At 42.8% G+C, this 17,752-nt stretch overlaps 1 protein-coding gene across 3 annotated transcripts in view; it reads left to right on the forward strand.

Moving 5' to 3' along the window:
- The window catches only part of LOC141089037 (intracellular hyaluronan-binding protein 4.S-like), a 133,132-nt gene that overhangs the window by 34,123 nt on the left and 81,257 nt on the right, over positions 1-17,752 (forward strand). For all 3 annotated transcript variants that reach the window (XM_073575299.1, XM_073575300.1, XM_073575301.1), the window contains one exon: positions 16,926-17,082. In XM_073575299.1, coding sequence (XP_073431400.1) covers positions 16,926-17,082 — 157 coding nt within the window. The remainder of the gene's footprint in view (positions 1-16,925; positions 17,083-17,752) is intronic.

A 17,752-nucleotide genomic window follows, 5' to 3' on the forward strand; every position in this document is an offset into this window, starting at 1 on the left:
AAGCCCCAAAGAGAATGAATGGAGCTGCAGTCAGATATCCCACCTGCCGCTCCATTTTAAAATGGGGATAAGTGTCCTATCAACAATAAAACTTCCCATTTCTTCCAATTGGTGCACTTTCTATTGGTTGGACCTAAGCAATCACCTATCCCAAGGTTCCCCAACTCCAGTCCTCAAGGCCCACCAACAGATCATGTTTTCAGGATTTCCTTAGTATTGCCTTCCTTAGAAATCCTGAAAACATGACCTGTTGGTGGGCCTTGAGGACTGGAATTGGGGAACCCTGACCTATCCTGTGGAGCCCATGGATCAGTGATAACTTTTTCAACCAAAGAACCCCATTAATATAAGGCCTCTTTCACACATCAGTTTTTGTGCCATCAGTCACAAACCGTCGTTTTGTGAAAAAAAAAAACAAACAAAAAAAAAAAAAACGTATCCAGTGACTGATGCTACTGGATTCATTTTTTTCTCATAGACTTGTATTAGCGATGGATTGTGACGGCTAGCCACATGTTTCATCTGTCGTTCGATGGATCCGTCGTAAATTCTTTGTCCGTTGGCCAGAGACAACGGACATAGCAACGTTTTTCGTCTACTTCGAAAAGTCGGACAGCGACGGACCTCTCTCTCATCCCAGTTATGGGGGCGCACAGTAGATGTGCAGAAGACCCCTGTGTTTTACAGCCAATGCACCTCGGATCCAGCGAAAATCCTCTGTCCGGCGGGCAGAGAACGGTCATAGCAATGTGTTTTGTCTACTTCGAAAAGTCGGACAGCGACGGACCTCTCTCTCTCTCTCTCTCTCTCTCTCTCTCTCTCTCTCTCTCTCTCTCTCTCTCTCTCTCTCTCTCTCTCTCTCTCATCCCAATTATGGGGGCGCACAGTAGATGTGCAGAAAACCCCTGTGTTTTACAGCCAATGTATCTCTATAATGGGGATAACGACTGACAGATATTTGCATATAGCTGTAGGGTGGGCCCCTAGAGTCCATTCCCCTGGTGGGCCCGAGACACCCCAGTCCAACCCTGGTAGGGACAGGATGCTGTTTTCCTCATGGAACACAGATTTTCCTAGAATAGTTTGTGGATTTCATATAAAAAGCCCATAAGACTGCTAGAAAAGAATCCCCACTCAAGGGACACCATTTTGGACATTATAACCCTTTGTGAATTTATCTACAGGTGTAGTGACTATTTTGACTCCATGGGCGTTTTCCAGAGACCAGCAGCAGTGGATGTTGCTGAGTGAAAATTGCAAACTGCCGTAGTGACCAGTATATTGCAGTCACCAGTACATTATGCCCAGCTCGTGCTTCTGAAGACACGCACATGTAAGTTAGGCTGGCTCTCATCACTACAGAAATGCCAAACATGTGGGCTCTAAATGTTCTTTAGGCACAATGGGGCTTAGAAGGGGGGGGCATCTGGATTTCATAGAATCATAGAATCGTAGAGTTGGAAGGGACCTCCTGGGCCATCTGGTCCAACCCCCTGTTCAAAGCAGGATTCGCTAAATCATCCCAGACAGATATCTGTCCAGCCTCTGTTTGAAGACTTCTATTGAAGGAGAACTCACCACTTCTCATGGCAGCCTGTTCCACTCATTGATCACTGTAACTGTCAAAGTTTTTTCTAATATCTAATCTGTCTCCTCCCATTCAGTTTCATCCCATTGCTTCTAGTCTTTCTTGTGCAAATGAGAATAAAGATGATCCTTCTGCAATGTGACAGCCCTTGAGATATTTGTAGACAGTTATTAAGTCTCCTCTCAGTCTTCTCTTTTGCAAGCTAAACATTCCCAAATCCTGCAACCTTTCCTCATAAGACAGGGTTTGCAGACCAGTCACCATTCTGGTCGCTCTTTTCTGCTTTATTCATTTTTATTGCCCAAATGTAGTACTTTGCATTTTTCCCTGTTAAAAACCATTCTGTTAGTTGCTGCCCACTGCTCCAGTTTATTTATATCTTTTTGAATATTCTCTCTCTCTTCTCTATTAGCCATCCCTCCTAGCTTTGTGTCATCAGCAAATTTAACCAGTTTACCCTCAATTCCTTCATATCATTGAGAGCGGAAAACTTGCTGAATTTCTCTTCCAGGGCAATTTTGCTTTTGCAGAGCCTTTGTGCCACCAGTAACGTGGAAACCCCTATATTTCCATTAATAGATTACAGACCTGAGTGAGGGCTTGCTTTTTTTGTGGATTGAGTGGATGCTTTTATTGGGAACATTTTACATCACCTTTATGATCATTGATCTGGCGCTTTACACTGAGCACTTACATTGGGGTTTCCATGTAAATCTCCGAGTGACATGACAGATGAAATCCCTGATGGATCCATTCACTATAATGAGGCAGCAGAGTTACTCTGGACTCCGTCTGGCTTCTGCTCAGCGCTGTGGCCTTCTTTTAAGAAATGCACAAAACTGTGGCCAACGGCCCTTTTATGCAATCCTAAAAAGACGCACACCGCCGGATCACAGGTCCTATAGTTTCTACAGTGCCTCCATCTGCCTCATTATAGGGAAACTTCTGCTGGGGGTTCTGTTTGAATCGTGTATTTCAGAGATTTACACAAACCTCGGTGTAAGCGCTTAGCGCAGAGCGCAGAATAAATGTGCTGAGCCTTATTGTGATCTTTGGGAGGCAGAATGAAAAAATCAACAGCATGTTAAGAATTGGTTTTATTTTTTATTCTGTTCCTCCTGCAGTATGTGATTAGGCGACTTTATTCTTTGGGTCGATGCGATACCAGATTTATGTCGGGTTTTTATGTTTGACTGCTGTGCAAGATGCTGTTTATTGCAAAAACTACTGACAGGGGCCTCAGAGGGGTTAAATGCCTGTGATCGGTGCCAGCACCAATCGTGGGCATTGTTGTGGAGTATCAGCTTTCACGGAGCGTTCACCCGCACCTGATCGTCGTGTTGCTCAGCGTGAGGCCGCGCGATTGGTTCAACGTACCTGTGCTGCTGTTTGCAGGAACGCAGCTCCCACAGAGCAGTACATGTACGGCGCATGTCGGGAAGGGGTTAAGCATGTGAAATGCGTACGCGATGGGGTTCAGATCTGGTGACTGATTCGGGCAATTCAGAACATTCCCCTTTTTTGCCTTAAACTCCTGGGTTGCCTTCACTGTATATGTTTTGGGTCATTGTTCATCTGTACTGTGGAGCGTTGTCCAATCAACTTTGCTGCATTTTGTTGAATCTGAGCGGAAAGTATATCCCTGTACACCAATTAAATCATCCGGCTACTTCTGTCTGTAATCACATCATCAATAAACACTGGTGACGCGATGCCATTGGAAGCTATGCATTCCTATGCCACCATGCTGCCTCCACCATGTTTTACAGAGAATGTGGTGTGCTTTGGCTCATGATCTGTTCCAAGCCTTCTCCTTTCTTCCTCCCATCATTCTAGTACAGGTTAATCTTGTTTTCATCTGTCCAGAGAAAGCTTTTCCAGAACTGGGCTGGCTTCTTTAGATTTTTTTTTTTTTTTTGGGCAAAGTCTAATCTGGCTTTTTGTTTTTTTTTTTGTTTTTTTTTTTCAGGCTGATTAAAGGCTTGCACCTTGTGATGAACCCTCTGTATTTGCGCTCATTAAAGCGAACCTCTCGCCAGGTTTGGCCGATATGAGTTACAGCCACCTGCTTTCAGGGCTTATCTACAGCATTCTATAATTATGTAGATAAGCCCCTGATCCGACCTGCAAGAGAAGAAAAATAAGTTTTATTATACTCACCCCGGGCGCGGTCCGATGGGTGTCGCAGGTCCAGCGCCTCCCATCTTCTACTGTGGTGCGTATAATAAGTTATTTTTCTTCTATTGCAGGTCGGATCGGGACTTATCTACAGCATTATAGAATGCTGCGTATAAGCCCTGAAAGGCGGTGGCCATAACTCGTATCTGCGAAACCTGGTGACAGGTTCCCTTTAAGTCTTCTCTTTGTGGTAGACGTAGATACTGAAACACCTACTGCCTGTAGTGTTTTTCACTTCGATGTTGTGAAGGAGTTTGCGTCGTCATGGAAATGGTTCTGCAATCATCCACCACTGTTGTCTTCCATGGACACCCAGACCTTTTTGCGTTCCCAAGCTCACCAGTGTGCCCCTTTGTTCACAGAATGAACAAAACTGTTGATTTTGCCACGCCTAACATTTCTGCTATCACTTATGGGTTTTTTTTTTTAAACCTAATGATGCTCTGTTTCTCTTCCTTTGAACACGTGTTAATGCCACATCTGGACTTTCCTCCAGACCTTTTATGTGCTTAATTGATTGATTAATGAGGGAATAGCCCATGCGGCCTATTATAGAGCTTTTGAGATAATTTTCAGATTACTTTTGTTCCTTTACAAAAATAGGTGGCTATATATTAGTGATATAATTCCTAAACCCTTACTCCAATTAGTATTTGCATACACTCAAATTAAAGCAGAGTGTCTGAACTTTAAGCCCACATTGATTAGATAACTATCTTGAATATGTTTTGGTAGACTGCAAAAATGCCAAAATTTGTCACTGTCTACATATTTCTGGACAGTCATGGCTGAAAGTGTGGGCACCCTTGAAATTGTTCCAGAAAATGAAGTATTTCTCGTTGTACGTGGTGTTATACACGTTTTTCTTTGTGGTTTTGGAAAGACCCTAAAAAAACTGATAAAGGCAAAGTAGACCTAACTTCACAGATAACCCCAAAAATGTGCCGGACAAAATTGTTGGCACACTCAACTTAATATTTGGTTGCACACCCTTTGAAATAAATAACTGCAATCAATTGCTTCCTACAACAATCAACATGCTTCTCATACCTATTAACTGGAATTTTGGACCCGTATTCTTCCCAACAGTACTTTTAAGATCTCTCTAAAGGTGTTCATAGCCGGTCTCTTCAAAAAGCACTCAAAAATGGATGGAAACAAAGCACTGTAGAGTTCTGAAATTTGTTTGGGGTCCTTGTCCTGCTGGAAGATCCATCACCTAGGGCGTAAACCTAGCTTTCTGACACTGGACACAAAATTGCGACCCAAAATTCTTTGGCAATCTTCAGATTTCATGATGTCTTACACACAGTCAAAGCACCCAGTGCCAGAGACGGCAAAACAACCCAAAACATCTTTGCATCTCCACCGTATTTGACTTTAGGTACTGTGTGCTTTCCTTTATAGGCCTCATTTAGTTTTCTGTAATCAGTAGAATGATGTGCTTTACCTAAAAGCTCTATCTTGGTCTCATCCACTAGACTCTTTCCCAAAAGGATTTTGCCTTACTCGCATACATTTTTGCTAACTGCAGCCTAGCTTTTTTGTCTGTCAGCAGTAGACTCCTCCAGGGTCTCCTGCTATTTTGTTTAAATTCATTCAAATGTCGACAGTTCACACTGACGCTGATGCACCCTGAGCCTGCAGGACAGCTTGAATTTCTTTGAGACATGATTAGGGCTTCCTATACACCATCTGGACTATCCTGTGTTGCAACCTTTCATCAATTTTTCTTTGCCGTCCACATCCATGGAGATTAGCTACAGTGCCATGGCTTGAAAGCGGCTTGATATACAATTTTGGTTCTAAAGTCCTCACAGTTCTCTTCTCCTTTCTCTTCTGTATGCTTACACACAGAAACACACACACTGCCCATACCTGTTATTTGCCACAGGTGAGTTTGAACTAGTATTGCATGATTGCAATAATCCCATAATTTTGGAAACATGCCAACAATTTTGCCTGGCCAATTTTTGGGGTTTAGTGTGAAATTATATCCAATTAGCTTTTTTTTATAGTGGTGTTCTGAAACACACAAAGGAAATGTATATATTAAAACGTGTAATTAATTTTCTCGGAGAAGTACTACTTTTTGGAACAATTTCATGGGTGCCAAAACTTATTGCCATCACTGTATATATTATACACATGTATACTAGGTTCTATTTTGTTGGGGAATGATCCGGGTCGAGGACATCCATCGATCAGTCAAAACACTTCTCGTAGTACCTGCATAAGTGGTGTACTGGCTCAATTGTATTCTATAGGTCAGTAATTTCACTCTGCTGTGTATAGGAACCATAGACTTACTATCGAGCCCATACTGCTCTCTATGCAGCAGCTGGTCACTAAAGATCAGTGGGAGTGTAAGGACCTGTTATCCCCCTCCTGTCCCTACCGCCACTTAACAGCAACTCCATTGAAAGCATATAATATAGAAAAAGTTGGGTGAAGTGACAGTTACTTTAACTATTTAAATAAATCGAACTTGATCGCAGCATTTCGGGAGCAGGCAGAGAGAAGACAGTCCCTTTTGCCCTTGAATTGGAAACCCTGCGATGTTATTGGGGTCACCAGAGCTAGCAAAGTTGCTTGATCGTGCTCAGAGCATGATGAAGCAACGCTTTGTCAGAGCAGCGCTGACAGTTTGCATAGCATATAGATGCTCTTGCATCTCTATGCTGTACAAGCGATCAGCCTGCAAAAAATCAAAGTCCCATAGTGGGACAAAGTGAAAAAAAAAAAAAAATTTAAACTATAAAAATGTTGTACCCATAAATATTTGTATGGAAAAAAATTAACAAAAGTACACATTTGGTATTGCTGCGTCCGGGACGACCTGCCCTTTAAAACTGTCCCACTAGTTAACCCCTTTAGTGAACACCATAACAAAAATTAAAAAAAAATGCTTTATCATACTGCCGAACAAAAAAATGGAATAAAACACGATCAAAAAGACTAACATAAATAAACATGGTACCTTTGAAAATGTACCGTAATCTTGTCCCTCAAAAAAAGAAGCCGTCGTACTGCTTCATCAGCGAAATAATAAGTTATAGCTTTCAGAATAAAGCGATGTAAAAATATTTTTTTTTCTATAAAATGATTTGTGTAAAAGTGACAAAACATAAACCCTTTAAATGGGGTATCACTGTAATCGTCCTGACCCGAAAAATAAAGCTGCCTTATCAATTTTACCACACCAGGAACGACACGTGGGGTGGGAATTGCTGGTTTTTGCTAATTCTGCCTCCCAAAAATCGGAATAGAAAGTGATTTTAAAAATTTATATGAAAATGGTACCAATAAAAACGTGAACTCGTCCCATGAAATACAAGCCCTCACATGACTCTATGGGTCTAAATATAAAAAATTATAACTCTCAAAATAGGGTGACCCAAAAACTAGCGCTTGCATTAAAAAGCGCCTTTTAGTGTCAGCTGCCAAACCTTAAAAGCCGATAAAAATCTGCTATTGCTGTAATCACACCGACCCAAAGAATAGTCACCTAATCATTTCTACTGCAAGAGGAACAGAAAATAAAATAAATAAAACCAATTTTTCACCTGCTGTTGATTTGATCATTCTGCCTCCAAAAGATCGCAGTAAGACTCTGCACACATTTTATCCTGCGCTGATCGCTTACACCTTGCTTTCCTTGTAAAGATTGAGGAACTGTGGGGCAACACTGAATCACAGGTCCTATGGCGTCATCTTTTTAGGTGTGCATAAAAGTGCTGTTGGCCGCAGTTTTGGACGCTTCTGAAAAGGACAACGCTGAACAGAGGCCAGAGTGAATCCAAAGTAACTCTGCTGCTTCAGTACAGTAAATGGATCCCTTGGGGGTTTCATCTGAATCGTGTCACCCTAAGATTTAGATGGAAACCCCAATGTAATTGCTCAGCGTAGAGCACAGGATAAATGTTGGTACAAAACGTTATGTAAAATGTTCCAAAAAAAACCCCAACTCATTCCACGTAAAAAAGCCCTCAATCAGGTTTGTTGTCTATTAACGGAAATATAGGGAGCTTCCACGTTTCTGGTAGTACAAAAGCTTTGGAAAAGTGACATGGCTCCTCAAAAGAAATTCTACAAATTGTGCACTCCCAAATCCAAATGCCTGCCCTCCCTTCTGAGTACTGTATAGTCACATATGGGGTATTACCATGTTCATTAGAAATTGTGGGACAAATTGTGGTGCCATTTTTACCCACTACTTATGTAAAAATGTAAAATCTGGAACCAAAACAAAATTTTGGTAGTAAAAAAAGTAATTTTTTCTTCACTGCCCAATGGTATAAAATTCTGTGACACATCTGTGGAGTCAATATGATCACTGCACCCCTATATGAATTTGAGAGGTGTAGTTTGTAAAATGTGGTCACTTATGGGGATTCTGCTGTTCTGGCTACTCGGGGACTGTCCCAGTGGGTCATGGCACCCGCAAACCATAATAGTAAAATCTGCACTATACAGTAGTATGATGCTCCTTCCCTTCTGAGCTTTACACTGCACCTGAAAAATATTTCCCGATTTACATGTAGGGTATTGGCACACTCAGGGAAAAATTGGACCTCGGTTTGTGTTAAAAAAAAAAAAAAAAAAATCCCTGTTGGCTCTTAGAAAAATTTTAAACTTTAGGCTAAAACACCAATCAAGTGGTAAAAATGTAATTTTCTTCACCGCTCAATGGTATAAAATTCTGAGAGGCACATGTGGTGTCATTATGATCACTCCACCGCCAGATGAATTAATGGAGTGTAGTTTGTAAGAGGAGTTCCCATACAGTGGGGCTTCTGTTGTTCTGGTGCCTCAGGGGCTCTGCCAATGTGACATGGCACCCTCAAACCAGTCCAGCAAAATCTGAGCTTTGCACTGTGCCTCAAAAGTAGTATTCCCCCCCATATATGTGGTATTGGTGTACTCAGTAGAAATTGCACAACAAATAGTGTTGTGCAATTTTTCCTGTTACCGTTGAGAAAATGTAAAAAAAAAAATGGGGCTAAAATAACTTTTGTTTGGAAAATTTGAGTTTATTTTCACAGCTCAATGTTAAAAACTTCTGTGGAAGAACCTGGGGGGTTAAAGTTTCTCACCACACATCTAAATACATTCCTTGAGGGGTCTAGTTTCCAAAATTGGGTCACTTTTGAGGGGTTTCCACTGATTAAAGAGCCCCTTATGTGCCTAAACGTGACATGGCGTCAAATAATTGTTCCAACAAATTTTGCATTCAAAAGGCCAAATGGCACTCCTTCCTTTCCGAGCCCTGCCGTGTTCCCAAACAGTGGTTTTGCCCCACATATGGAGTATCGGCATGCTCAGGAGAAAGGTCCATTTTTCCAGAACGTTCCTCCTGACAGCACCACCAGGAGGTTGTCCTTCTTATCCTTGATAGGGACAGGAACACAGAAGAGGTTAAATAGCCCCTCCCCACCAACACCCTTCAGTGTTTTTCCTGTCCCTATCAGGGACAGACTCAGAGGCGCAGCTGTGCGTGTACCTGTTAAGCCGGCGTGAAGCGTCGGGACCCGGTGAAGCAGGAGCTCCCGGAACATGCAGTGCCCTCTCCAGAGGGTTCCCTGGCGGAGGATGCAGGGATCCCCTCTGCAGCAGCGCTGATACCGCTGGAGGTCCTTCAGTGCTGGGGTTGAGCTGGCTGCTCCCTGTCGGATCGCATCCCCTAAGAGGGCTCTGCACCGCGGCAGCTGCTGCTCCAGGTTGCAGGACGCCGGCGCCTCTTGTCCTGGAATTCCGGCGCGCCGCGTCATCGAGGGGCGCGCCAGTGACTACTTCCGGGGGCGGGGCCAGGGAAACATGGTGGCGCCCAGCGCGACGCGGTCCCGGGCATACAATTGAGCCCACAGAGGCCGGCGTCGCATGGATTCCGGCACCCTGTGCATGGAGGGGTGTCGGGAAAGGTGGGGATGCAGATCGGCGCATCGGGAGTGTGCGCAGCAGGCAGCCACATCAGCAGCTGGGCTCGGAAGGAGGGCGAATCAGATGTCTTGAAGCCAGGTAAGGCACACTGACTCAGTAGAGGTGGAAGGTGGTAGACGTCCAGTCCCTAGAGCCAGATCTGGACCATGTGAGTAAAGGGGTTAGTAAGGTCCCTTACAGGTCTCCATACACAGACGCACAGGACCCTCATATATATATATATATATATATATATATATATATATATATATATATATATATATATATATATATATATATATAATTTATTTTGCAGGCCACGGAAGCACCTAAGCAGTCCACCTCGACCACCAGGAAGAAACCTAGTAAATGCCCCTATGCTCGGCCAGGCTCCCGTCGGGACATTCAAAAAGTTATGTGAAGGCTGCATATCAGGACTCCACAGACAGGAGCAGTCCTCTCTCCTGGACATATGAGATCTATGATGAGAGGAGGTGCAGTCCACAATTGCAGCGCTTGTACCTGCATAGTCCCCGCGACCTAAGAGGCCCAGATGGGAGCTGGAACAGAGTTCTGAGAAAGGAGGGGTGTCAGACTAGTCCTTTCCTGACTCCGGCGAATGTTTCTCGGCAGCTCATATAGACGAAAGGAAGAGATACCTCTTTTCCGCGGAAGATATGGACACACTCCTACAGGCAGTCCGAGATACAATGAAGGTAGAAGATTCTACAGAACCAAGAACAACCCAAGATTATATGTTCAGAAGGCTGAGAGCCCGCAGAAATACAGTATTTTCTGTTAATAAGCATATAACAGCGATGATATTGGAAGAATCGGGGAAGAAACTGATAGTCCCAAAAGACTTCAGGTACCATCTTCCTTTTGATCCAGAAGAGACCAAAGAGACGGTTCCGAAGATCGACATATCTGTAGCCAGAGTGTCAAAGAAAACGGCTATACCCTTCGAGGATTCGTCTGGCCTGAAAGATCCGATGGATAAGAGATCAGAGGACCTCCTCAAGAGAGCCTGGGAAGCATCTGCAGCCATTATGAAAGCTAACATAGCAGCCACCTCGGTAGCCAGATCAATGAACTTACGGGTGAGCGAGCTAGAAGACCAGATTAGAGACAAAACCCCCAGAGAGGAGATCCTAAAATCACTACCTTTCCTAAGAATGGCTGCCGACTTCATGGCGGATGCCTCAGCGGAATCAGTCTGTTTTGCTGCAAGAAATAATGCCCTGTCTAATGCAGCAAGGCAAGCGCTGTGGCTGAGATCTTGGACAGGAGACACTCAAAGAACAAACTGTGCTCTATACCCTTCTCAGGACTCCATGTTTTCAGGCCCGTATTGGACAAGCTACTTGAGAAAGCTTCCGACAAAAAGGCTTTCTGGAGGAAAAGCCTAAACGAATGCCTTTTTTTTTTTTTTTTTTTTCGGAGGACCCGCTCCCATCCCAGACAGGACTATGAGGGAAAGGGAAAGTCCGGTAGATGGAACTACCCAAAAGGAGGAAGAGGGAGAAGTTCTCCTCAAAAGCAGAAGGCAAGACCTACCAGAGAATGACGCCAGGAAGATAGGAGGGAGACTCCGGTACTTCCAAAACAATTGGCAGGATATTACCCAAAACCCGTGGGTTCAGAATACGGTCACAGAAGGTTACAAAATAGAGTTCACCGACCGACTGTCCAGGAGATACTGTGTAACCCAGACTCAATCTCAGGTGACCCACCAAAGACTGTTAAAGGACGTACGAGAGATAGGGGCCATAACTCGGGTTCCCCGTGCTCAGAGATTTCAGGGTCACTACTCAACATTAGTAACATAGTTATTAAGGTTGAAGGGAGACTTGAAGTCCATCTAGTAAAACCCATATCCTGTCCTAACCTGCCCAAACATTATTCTCCATAAAAAAAAAAAAAAACAGGAGTAGAATACCGAACCATAATAAATCTAAAACCACTAAATCGGTGGGTGACCTACAAGAGATTCAAGATGGAATCTCTGAAAGCAGTTATACCATTAATAAAGAAGGACTCGGTCATGTGCACCCTAGATTTAAAAAGTGCCTATTATGTGTCCATCCACATATCTCACCGGAAATTCCACAGGTTCGCGATAAAAGATCACGGTGGAATACAACACTACCAGTTCTGTTGCTTACCATTCGGACTCTCCTCAGTGCTCTGGATCTTTACAAAGCTTATTGCCGAGATCATGGCCCATTTAAAGGAAAGACCCTCACCATGCCGTACTTGGACGACCTGCTGCTAGTGACACTCTCCACAACAGATGGAGCAGGACCTTACATCCACTATATCAGTCCTGCAGAACCTAGGATGGGTAATAAACTGGAAGTCAAGCCTAAAACCAGAAAAAAAGTGTTTCTCGGAGTCGTACTAAACTCGGGAAAAGAATGTTCCTTCATTCCCCTGCACAAACAGCAGGCAATCAAACGAGGTCCAGACGGTCCAGAGACGCAAGTACATCTCCGTAAGGAAGGCCATGAGAGTCCTTGGTCTCATGAATTCATGCATTTCCAGTGTACAGTGGAGCCAGTTTCACGCAAGAATCTTGCAAAAAGATGTCTTGGCGACCTGGGACGGCAGAGAAGCATCACTAGACAAAAACATGACTCTCCGAGGAAGGTTAGCAGTCCCTATCCTGGTGGACGAACACACAAAACCTCGGAAAAGCAAGACTCTGGAGACTATTGCCATGTACAAATATCACTACCGACGCCAGTCTCAGAGGCTGGGGGGCTCACAGGGAAGGTCGATACCGCCAAGGGACATGGGGCCCATCAGTACGCAACCGGTCCTCGAAATACAGAGAGCTCAGAGCGGTCTGGGAGGCGCTAAAGTCATGCCAAGAAGAACTGAGGGGTCAGAATGTCAAGATCTTCTCGGACAACTCAACTACAGTTGCCTTCCGACAACATCAAGGAGGCCCCAGACACCGTCACTTACAGGACCTAGCACACGAAATCTTTTGCTGGGCAGAACAGACAATAACCTCAATTACGGCAGTCCACCTAAAGGGAACCAGAAATCGGGTAGCGGACTTCCTGAGCAGAGAGAAGGTCCAACCTTCAGAGTGGTCACTAAGCGAGGAAGTCTTCAGATAGCTATCCCAACATTGGGGGACACCAGAAATCGACTTATTCACCACAAGGAAAAATTCAAAAACAAAAGAATTTTTTTTTTTTTTCTCTCAACCTGGCAGACAACCCAAGAAGAGTAGACTCTTTGGCTCAGGAATGGAACATGGAGCTCGCTTAAGCCTTCCCGCCACTCCCTCTTATACCAAGGGTCTTAACAAAGATCCTGGAAAGCAGAGCTTTAGTAATATTGATTGTTCCTTACTGGCCCAAAAGAAGCTGATTCTCCCTACTAAAATGGATGGCACGGGAAGATCCGATACTACTACCAGCGAGACTGGACCTTTTAACTCAAGGACCCCCTAGTACACCAGTGACCAGAAATGCTACAGCTATCGGCCTGGATCCTGAGGCGGAGATCCTAAAATCAAAGGGACTCTCTGACCCAGTTATATCTACTATGCAGAATAGTAGGACGCCTGTAACCTCAGCCATATACCAGAAAATCTGGAAAACATTCTGTTCTCAATGTAAGGTGCCAGTATCCGTCACCCAGGGGCCAAATATTCCTCATATTCTCGACTTCCTTCTGGCCGGCTTCGACAAAGGACTAAGGCTTAGTACGCTTAAAGTGCAAGTGTCAGCCTTAGGTTCATACTTTGACTTTCCCCTAGCCAATCATCCCTGGGTAGTGAGGTTCATAAAAGCCACACAGCATATGAGACTCACAATCCATAGCTTGATACCACCTTGGGACCTCGGCTTGGTCCTAAACGAGCTGAGCAAGAATCCATATGAACCACTAGAGCAGGCCCTCTTAAAATCAGTGACATTTAAAACCCTATTTCTGGTAGCAATAACTACTGCTAGATGCATAGGGGAGATTCAGGCCCTGTCTATAGAGCACCCATAATTAAAGATCCAGGAAGACTGCATCGTCTTAAAATTAAATCCGGCCTTTCTTCCCAAGGTGGTTACAGATTTCCACCGGAGTCATGAGATAGTACTACCTGCTTTCTGCCAGAATTACAACAACGAGAAAGAACGCTCTTTCCACCTCTTGGACATTAAAAGAGCCGTCCTTCAATACTTAGATCTTACAAAAGACTGGAGAGTAGACTCTAACCTCTTTATCCAGATGGCAGGCAAAAACAGAGTGAAGAAGGCCTCGAAAGTTACCCTGGCTGGATGGTTGATATCAACTATCAGTGCAGCATATGTGTCGGCGGGGGAAACTCTGCCAGAAAACCTTAGGGCCCATATCTCTAACGGCCTTTTCTGCTTCATGATCAGAGAGCGCGGGAGCATCCATGGACCAGATATGCAGGGCCGCAACCTGGTCAAAATTTAATACCTTTTGCAAACATAAATTAACTGTTACGTCAAATCTTTAAACAGCCTTTGCGAGGAAAGTCCTCCAGGTTGTAATCCCACCCTAGTTGGAGTAATTTGTTAATTCTCCTGGTGGTGCTGTCAGGAGGGACGTCCTGGAAAGTAGGAATTAGTCCTACCGGTAATGGTATTTCCAGGAGTCCATCATGACAGCACCCCTTATATACCCTCCCTTGGACTTCTAGTCTGATATGTGATGTAACATGCAATTTTATTGAACTTCCATCTACGCATTTCATACATCCTGGTGTGGTACTTAGAAAAGCACTGAAGGGTGTTGGTGGGGAGGGGCTATTTAACCTTTTCTGTGTTCCTGTTCCTATCAAGGATAAGAAGGACACCTCCTGGTGGTGCTGTCATGATGGACTCCTGGAAATACCATTGCCGGTAGGACTAATTCCTACTTTCTCTGTTACCTTTTTGACAATAAAAAAGTTGGGTTTAAAGTAAAGTATTTGCGAACAAAAGTTATATGTTCATTTTTTTCAGACAATCCAAAAAATTCCTGTGAAGCACCTGAAGGCTTAATAAAGTTTTTTTTAAATGTAGTTTTGAGCACCTTGAGGAGTGCAGTTTTTAGAATGGTGTCACTTTTGGGTATTTTCTGTGATGTAGGCCCCTTAGTCACTTCAAATGTGAGGTGGTCCCTATTAAAAATGGTTTTATACATTTTTTTGGAAAAAGGAGAAATCGCTGGTCAACTTTCAACCCTTAGAACTTCCTAACACAAAATTTTCAAAAATTGTGCTGATGTAAACATGTGGAAAATGATAAGTATATTGTGTGACATACAGTGCTGTGCAAATTAATTGGGACAAAGCATTTTTTTTTTTTTTTTTTTTTTTTTTTTTTTTTTTTAAGTAGAATCGTAAGATGGTTACCAGTCAGTGATTCAAACCAGTTTTAACTGCTTTGAACAGACACACACCTGTTGAAAGCAGTTAAAACTGATTTGAATCACTGACTGGTAAGCAACTTATGATTTTATTTAAAAAAAAAAAAATGCTTTGTCCCAATTAATTTGCACAGCACTGTAGCTCTGATTTAAGGGCAAAAGAATTCAAAACTTGAAAATTGCAAAATTTTCCAAATTTTTGCCAAATTTCCATATTTTTCACAAATAACGCAAGTCAGATTGAAGAATTTTTACTACCATCATGAAGTAAAATATGTCACGAAATAACATTCTCAGAATCAGTGGGATCCGTTGAAGCATTCGAGTTATTACCTCATAAAGTGACAGTGGGTAGAATTGTAAAAATTGGCGTGGTCATTAACATGCAAACCACCTTGGTGGGTAGAGGGGTAATCACCATTTGAAGTTTTCTGCTAATTAGATTTTGGTGCACAGGGGCTGGACTGTGCACTGGAACTTCTTTTCCATTTGTCATTTCCCGGCCCCGCCTTCTGCTTACGGTCTATGACTGACCTGCCTCGTCTGTTTGAAATCTCAGCTTGAACTATCATTCACAGACTGGCAACAGCCAGGTGGGGCAAGGAATCAGACAGGGAGAAGACCTAATATGTAAAAAAAAAAAAATGAAAACTTCAAAGGTTTATTACAGATGAAAAAGATTTTTTTTTTTTTTTCCGCTAAAGATATTACTGTAATCAGATTCTCTTTAGACCCAATATGGTTTTTGTTTTGTTTTTTTCTGACCTGAGGTATAAGAGATTAGCATCCTCCCGACAGGTGACAATCCAGCAGCTGTCAACTGTACACTATAGCTGACAACTTCCTGCATCAGCTACAATCAGTGTTGGTACCGACTATAGTCATTTAACCCCTTAAATGCTGACTACAGCATCTAGATGGTTAACAGTGTGGGGGCTCCTTCTTTAACCCCATCGGTACCCTGACATCTTGATCATGTGGTTCTGACGTTTTCTATGGCAGTTCATGGCCAAATAAAGGCCTTAGAGTCTGCCGGCTACAGTGACCTGTTCAGAAGTTATCAACATTTAGGTGGTAAAAATAAACTTCTTCCTATGTCATGCCACTTTCCATTAATTCCTGAAAAGCACCTGAAGGGCTAATAAACTACCTGAAGGAAATTATGAATATATTGAGGGGTGCGGTTTTTAAAATGGTATCACTTTTGGGGGTTTCCAATATACAGGACCCCCAAAGTCACTTCGAAACTAAATAGGTCCCCAAAAAAAGTTTTGCAAATTTCCTTGGAAAAATGAAAAATTACTGCTCCATTTTTAAACCTTCTAAAATTCTAACAAAATAAAATAACATTTTACAAATGGTGCTGTTGTGTGGCAGACATGAGGGAAATGTTTACGGTAATTTTATTTTTTTTGTGTGGTATGACGATCTAGATTAAAGAGAGAATCATTCAATTTTCAAAAATATTTATAAAATTTCTGATCTTTTTATAAATGCAGAAAATATCGACAAATTTTACCATTATCAAAAAGTGCAATGTGTCACGAAAAAAGATTCTCCAAATCAATGGGATATGTTGAAGCATTCCATAGTTATCACAAAAAGTGACACTGGTCAGATTTTAAAAAGGGGGTTAAGAATATCACTGCTATCACCTTACCTGTGAACATAACAAAGTGTTACAGACTGTTATACTCCACACTTGACTTGTCCTCTACATATTTATTTAGATCTTTTTAAATACTCCTACAATTGCAGGATAAAACTCATGTTGTATACTGTGTAGTCATGGAATGGATAAAAATACATTTAGTCCAGATTTCCAATGGAAAAATATTTTTCATTCCATCAGCCCCGAACCAAACTCCGAAACAGTCTGTGCAAAAAGTGATTCGATATGAAAGCAGCAGTGCTGAAGTGTCCGAGGATGAGATATGGGAACGCCGGACCACTTCCAGAGAATTCCGTTCCAATTTCTTAGACCACTGCATGGAGTACAGTGTTGACAAGTATGTGCCTTGTTTCACAGTATTTGAATGTAATAAAATGAGTAGGGAGAAGACATAGTACTGTGGAGGCCGGAAAGTATATGACTAAACGGCCATAAATTGTGATCAATAATATATATTGTATATCATGATCCACATATTAGGACTATCCAATATAAAGGACACTGCACATTCAATAGAAACTACCCAAGGAGAAAAAAGCAGTCAAAAATCCATAAAAACAAAAATTTTATTAAATAATGTAAAATATCATATAAGGACATACGGTGTATGGTAGGGAAAACAGGAATATGGAGCATAATGGTCAAAAAAAGGAGACCAGCCACACTGCAAGCATCGCACCAGGAGTAAGCATATAGGTGTAAACAGAATAGCAATAATCAGACAGGGGAAGGATGGCACATATTGTTATGGCAAGGAGTGTATTGAAACATCACCATATAGCCAAAGGATAGTATCCTATTACATGGCACACTACCCTGCCCGTGAAGAACACAAGACATCCATGACTGATGCCATATAAGGCATCAAGAACAAGAGCAAAAGTAAATATAGTTATACCTGGTGGCAGTGGGGTCGGTCCGGTCCCCGACGCGCGTTTCGGAGCCAAAGGACTCCTTCCTCAGGGGGCGTTAGGGAAGGTACGGCCACCCAGGTTTAAATAGCGCGC

The sequence above is a fragment of the Dendrobates tinctorius genome, unplaced genomic scaffold, assembly GCF_039654945.1.
Source record: "Dendrobates tinctorius isolate UK_male_01 unplaced genomic scaffold, ASM3965494v1 ptg000044l, whole genome shotgun sequence".
NCBI classification, from domain to species: domain Eukaryota; kingdom Metazoa; phylum Chordata; class Amphibia; order Anura; family Dendrobatidae; genus Dendrobates; species Dendrobates tinctorius.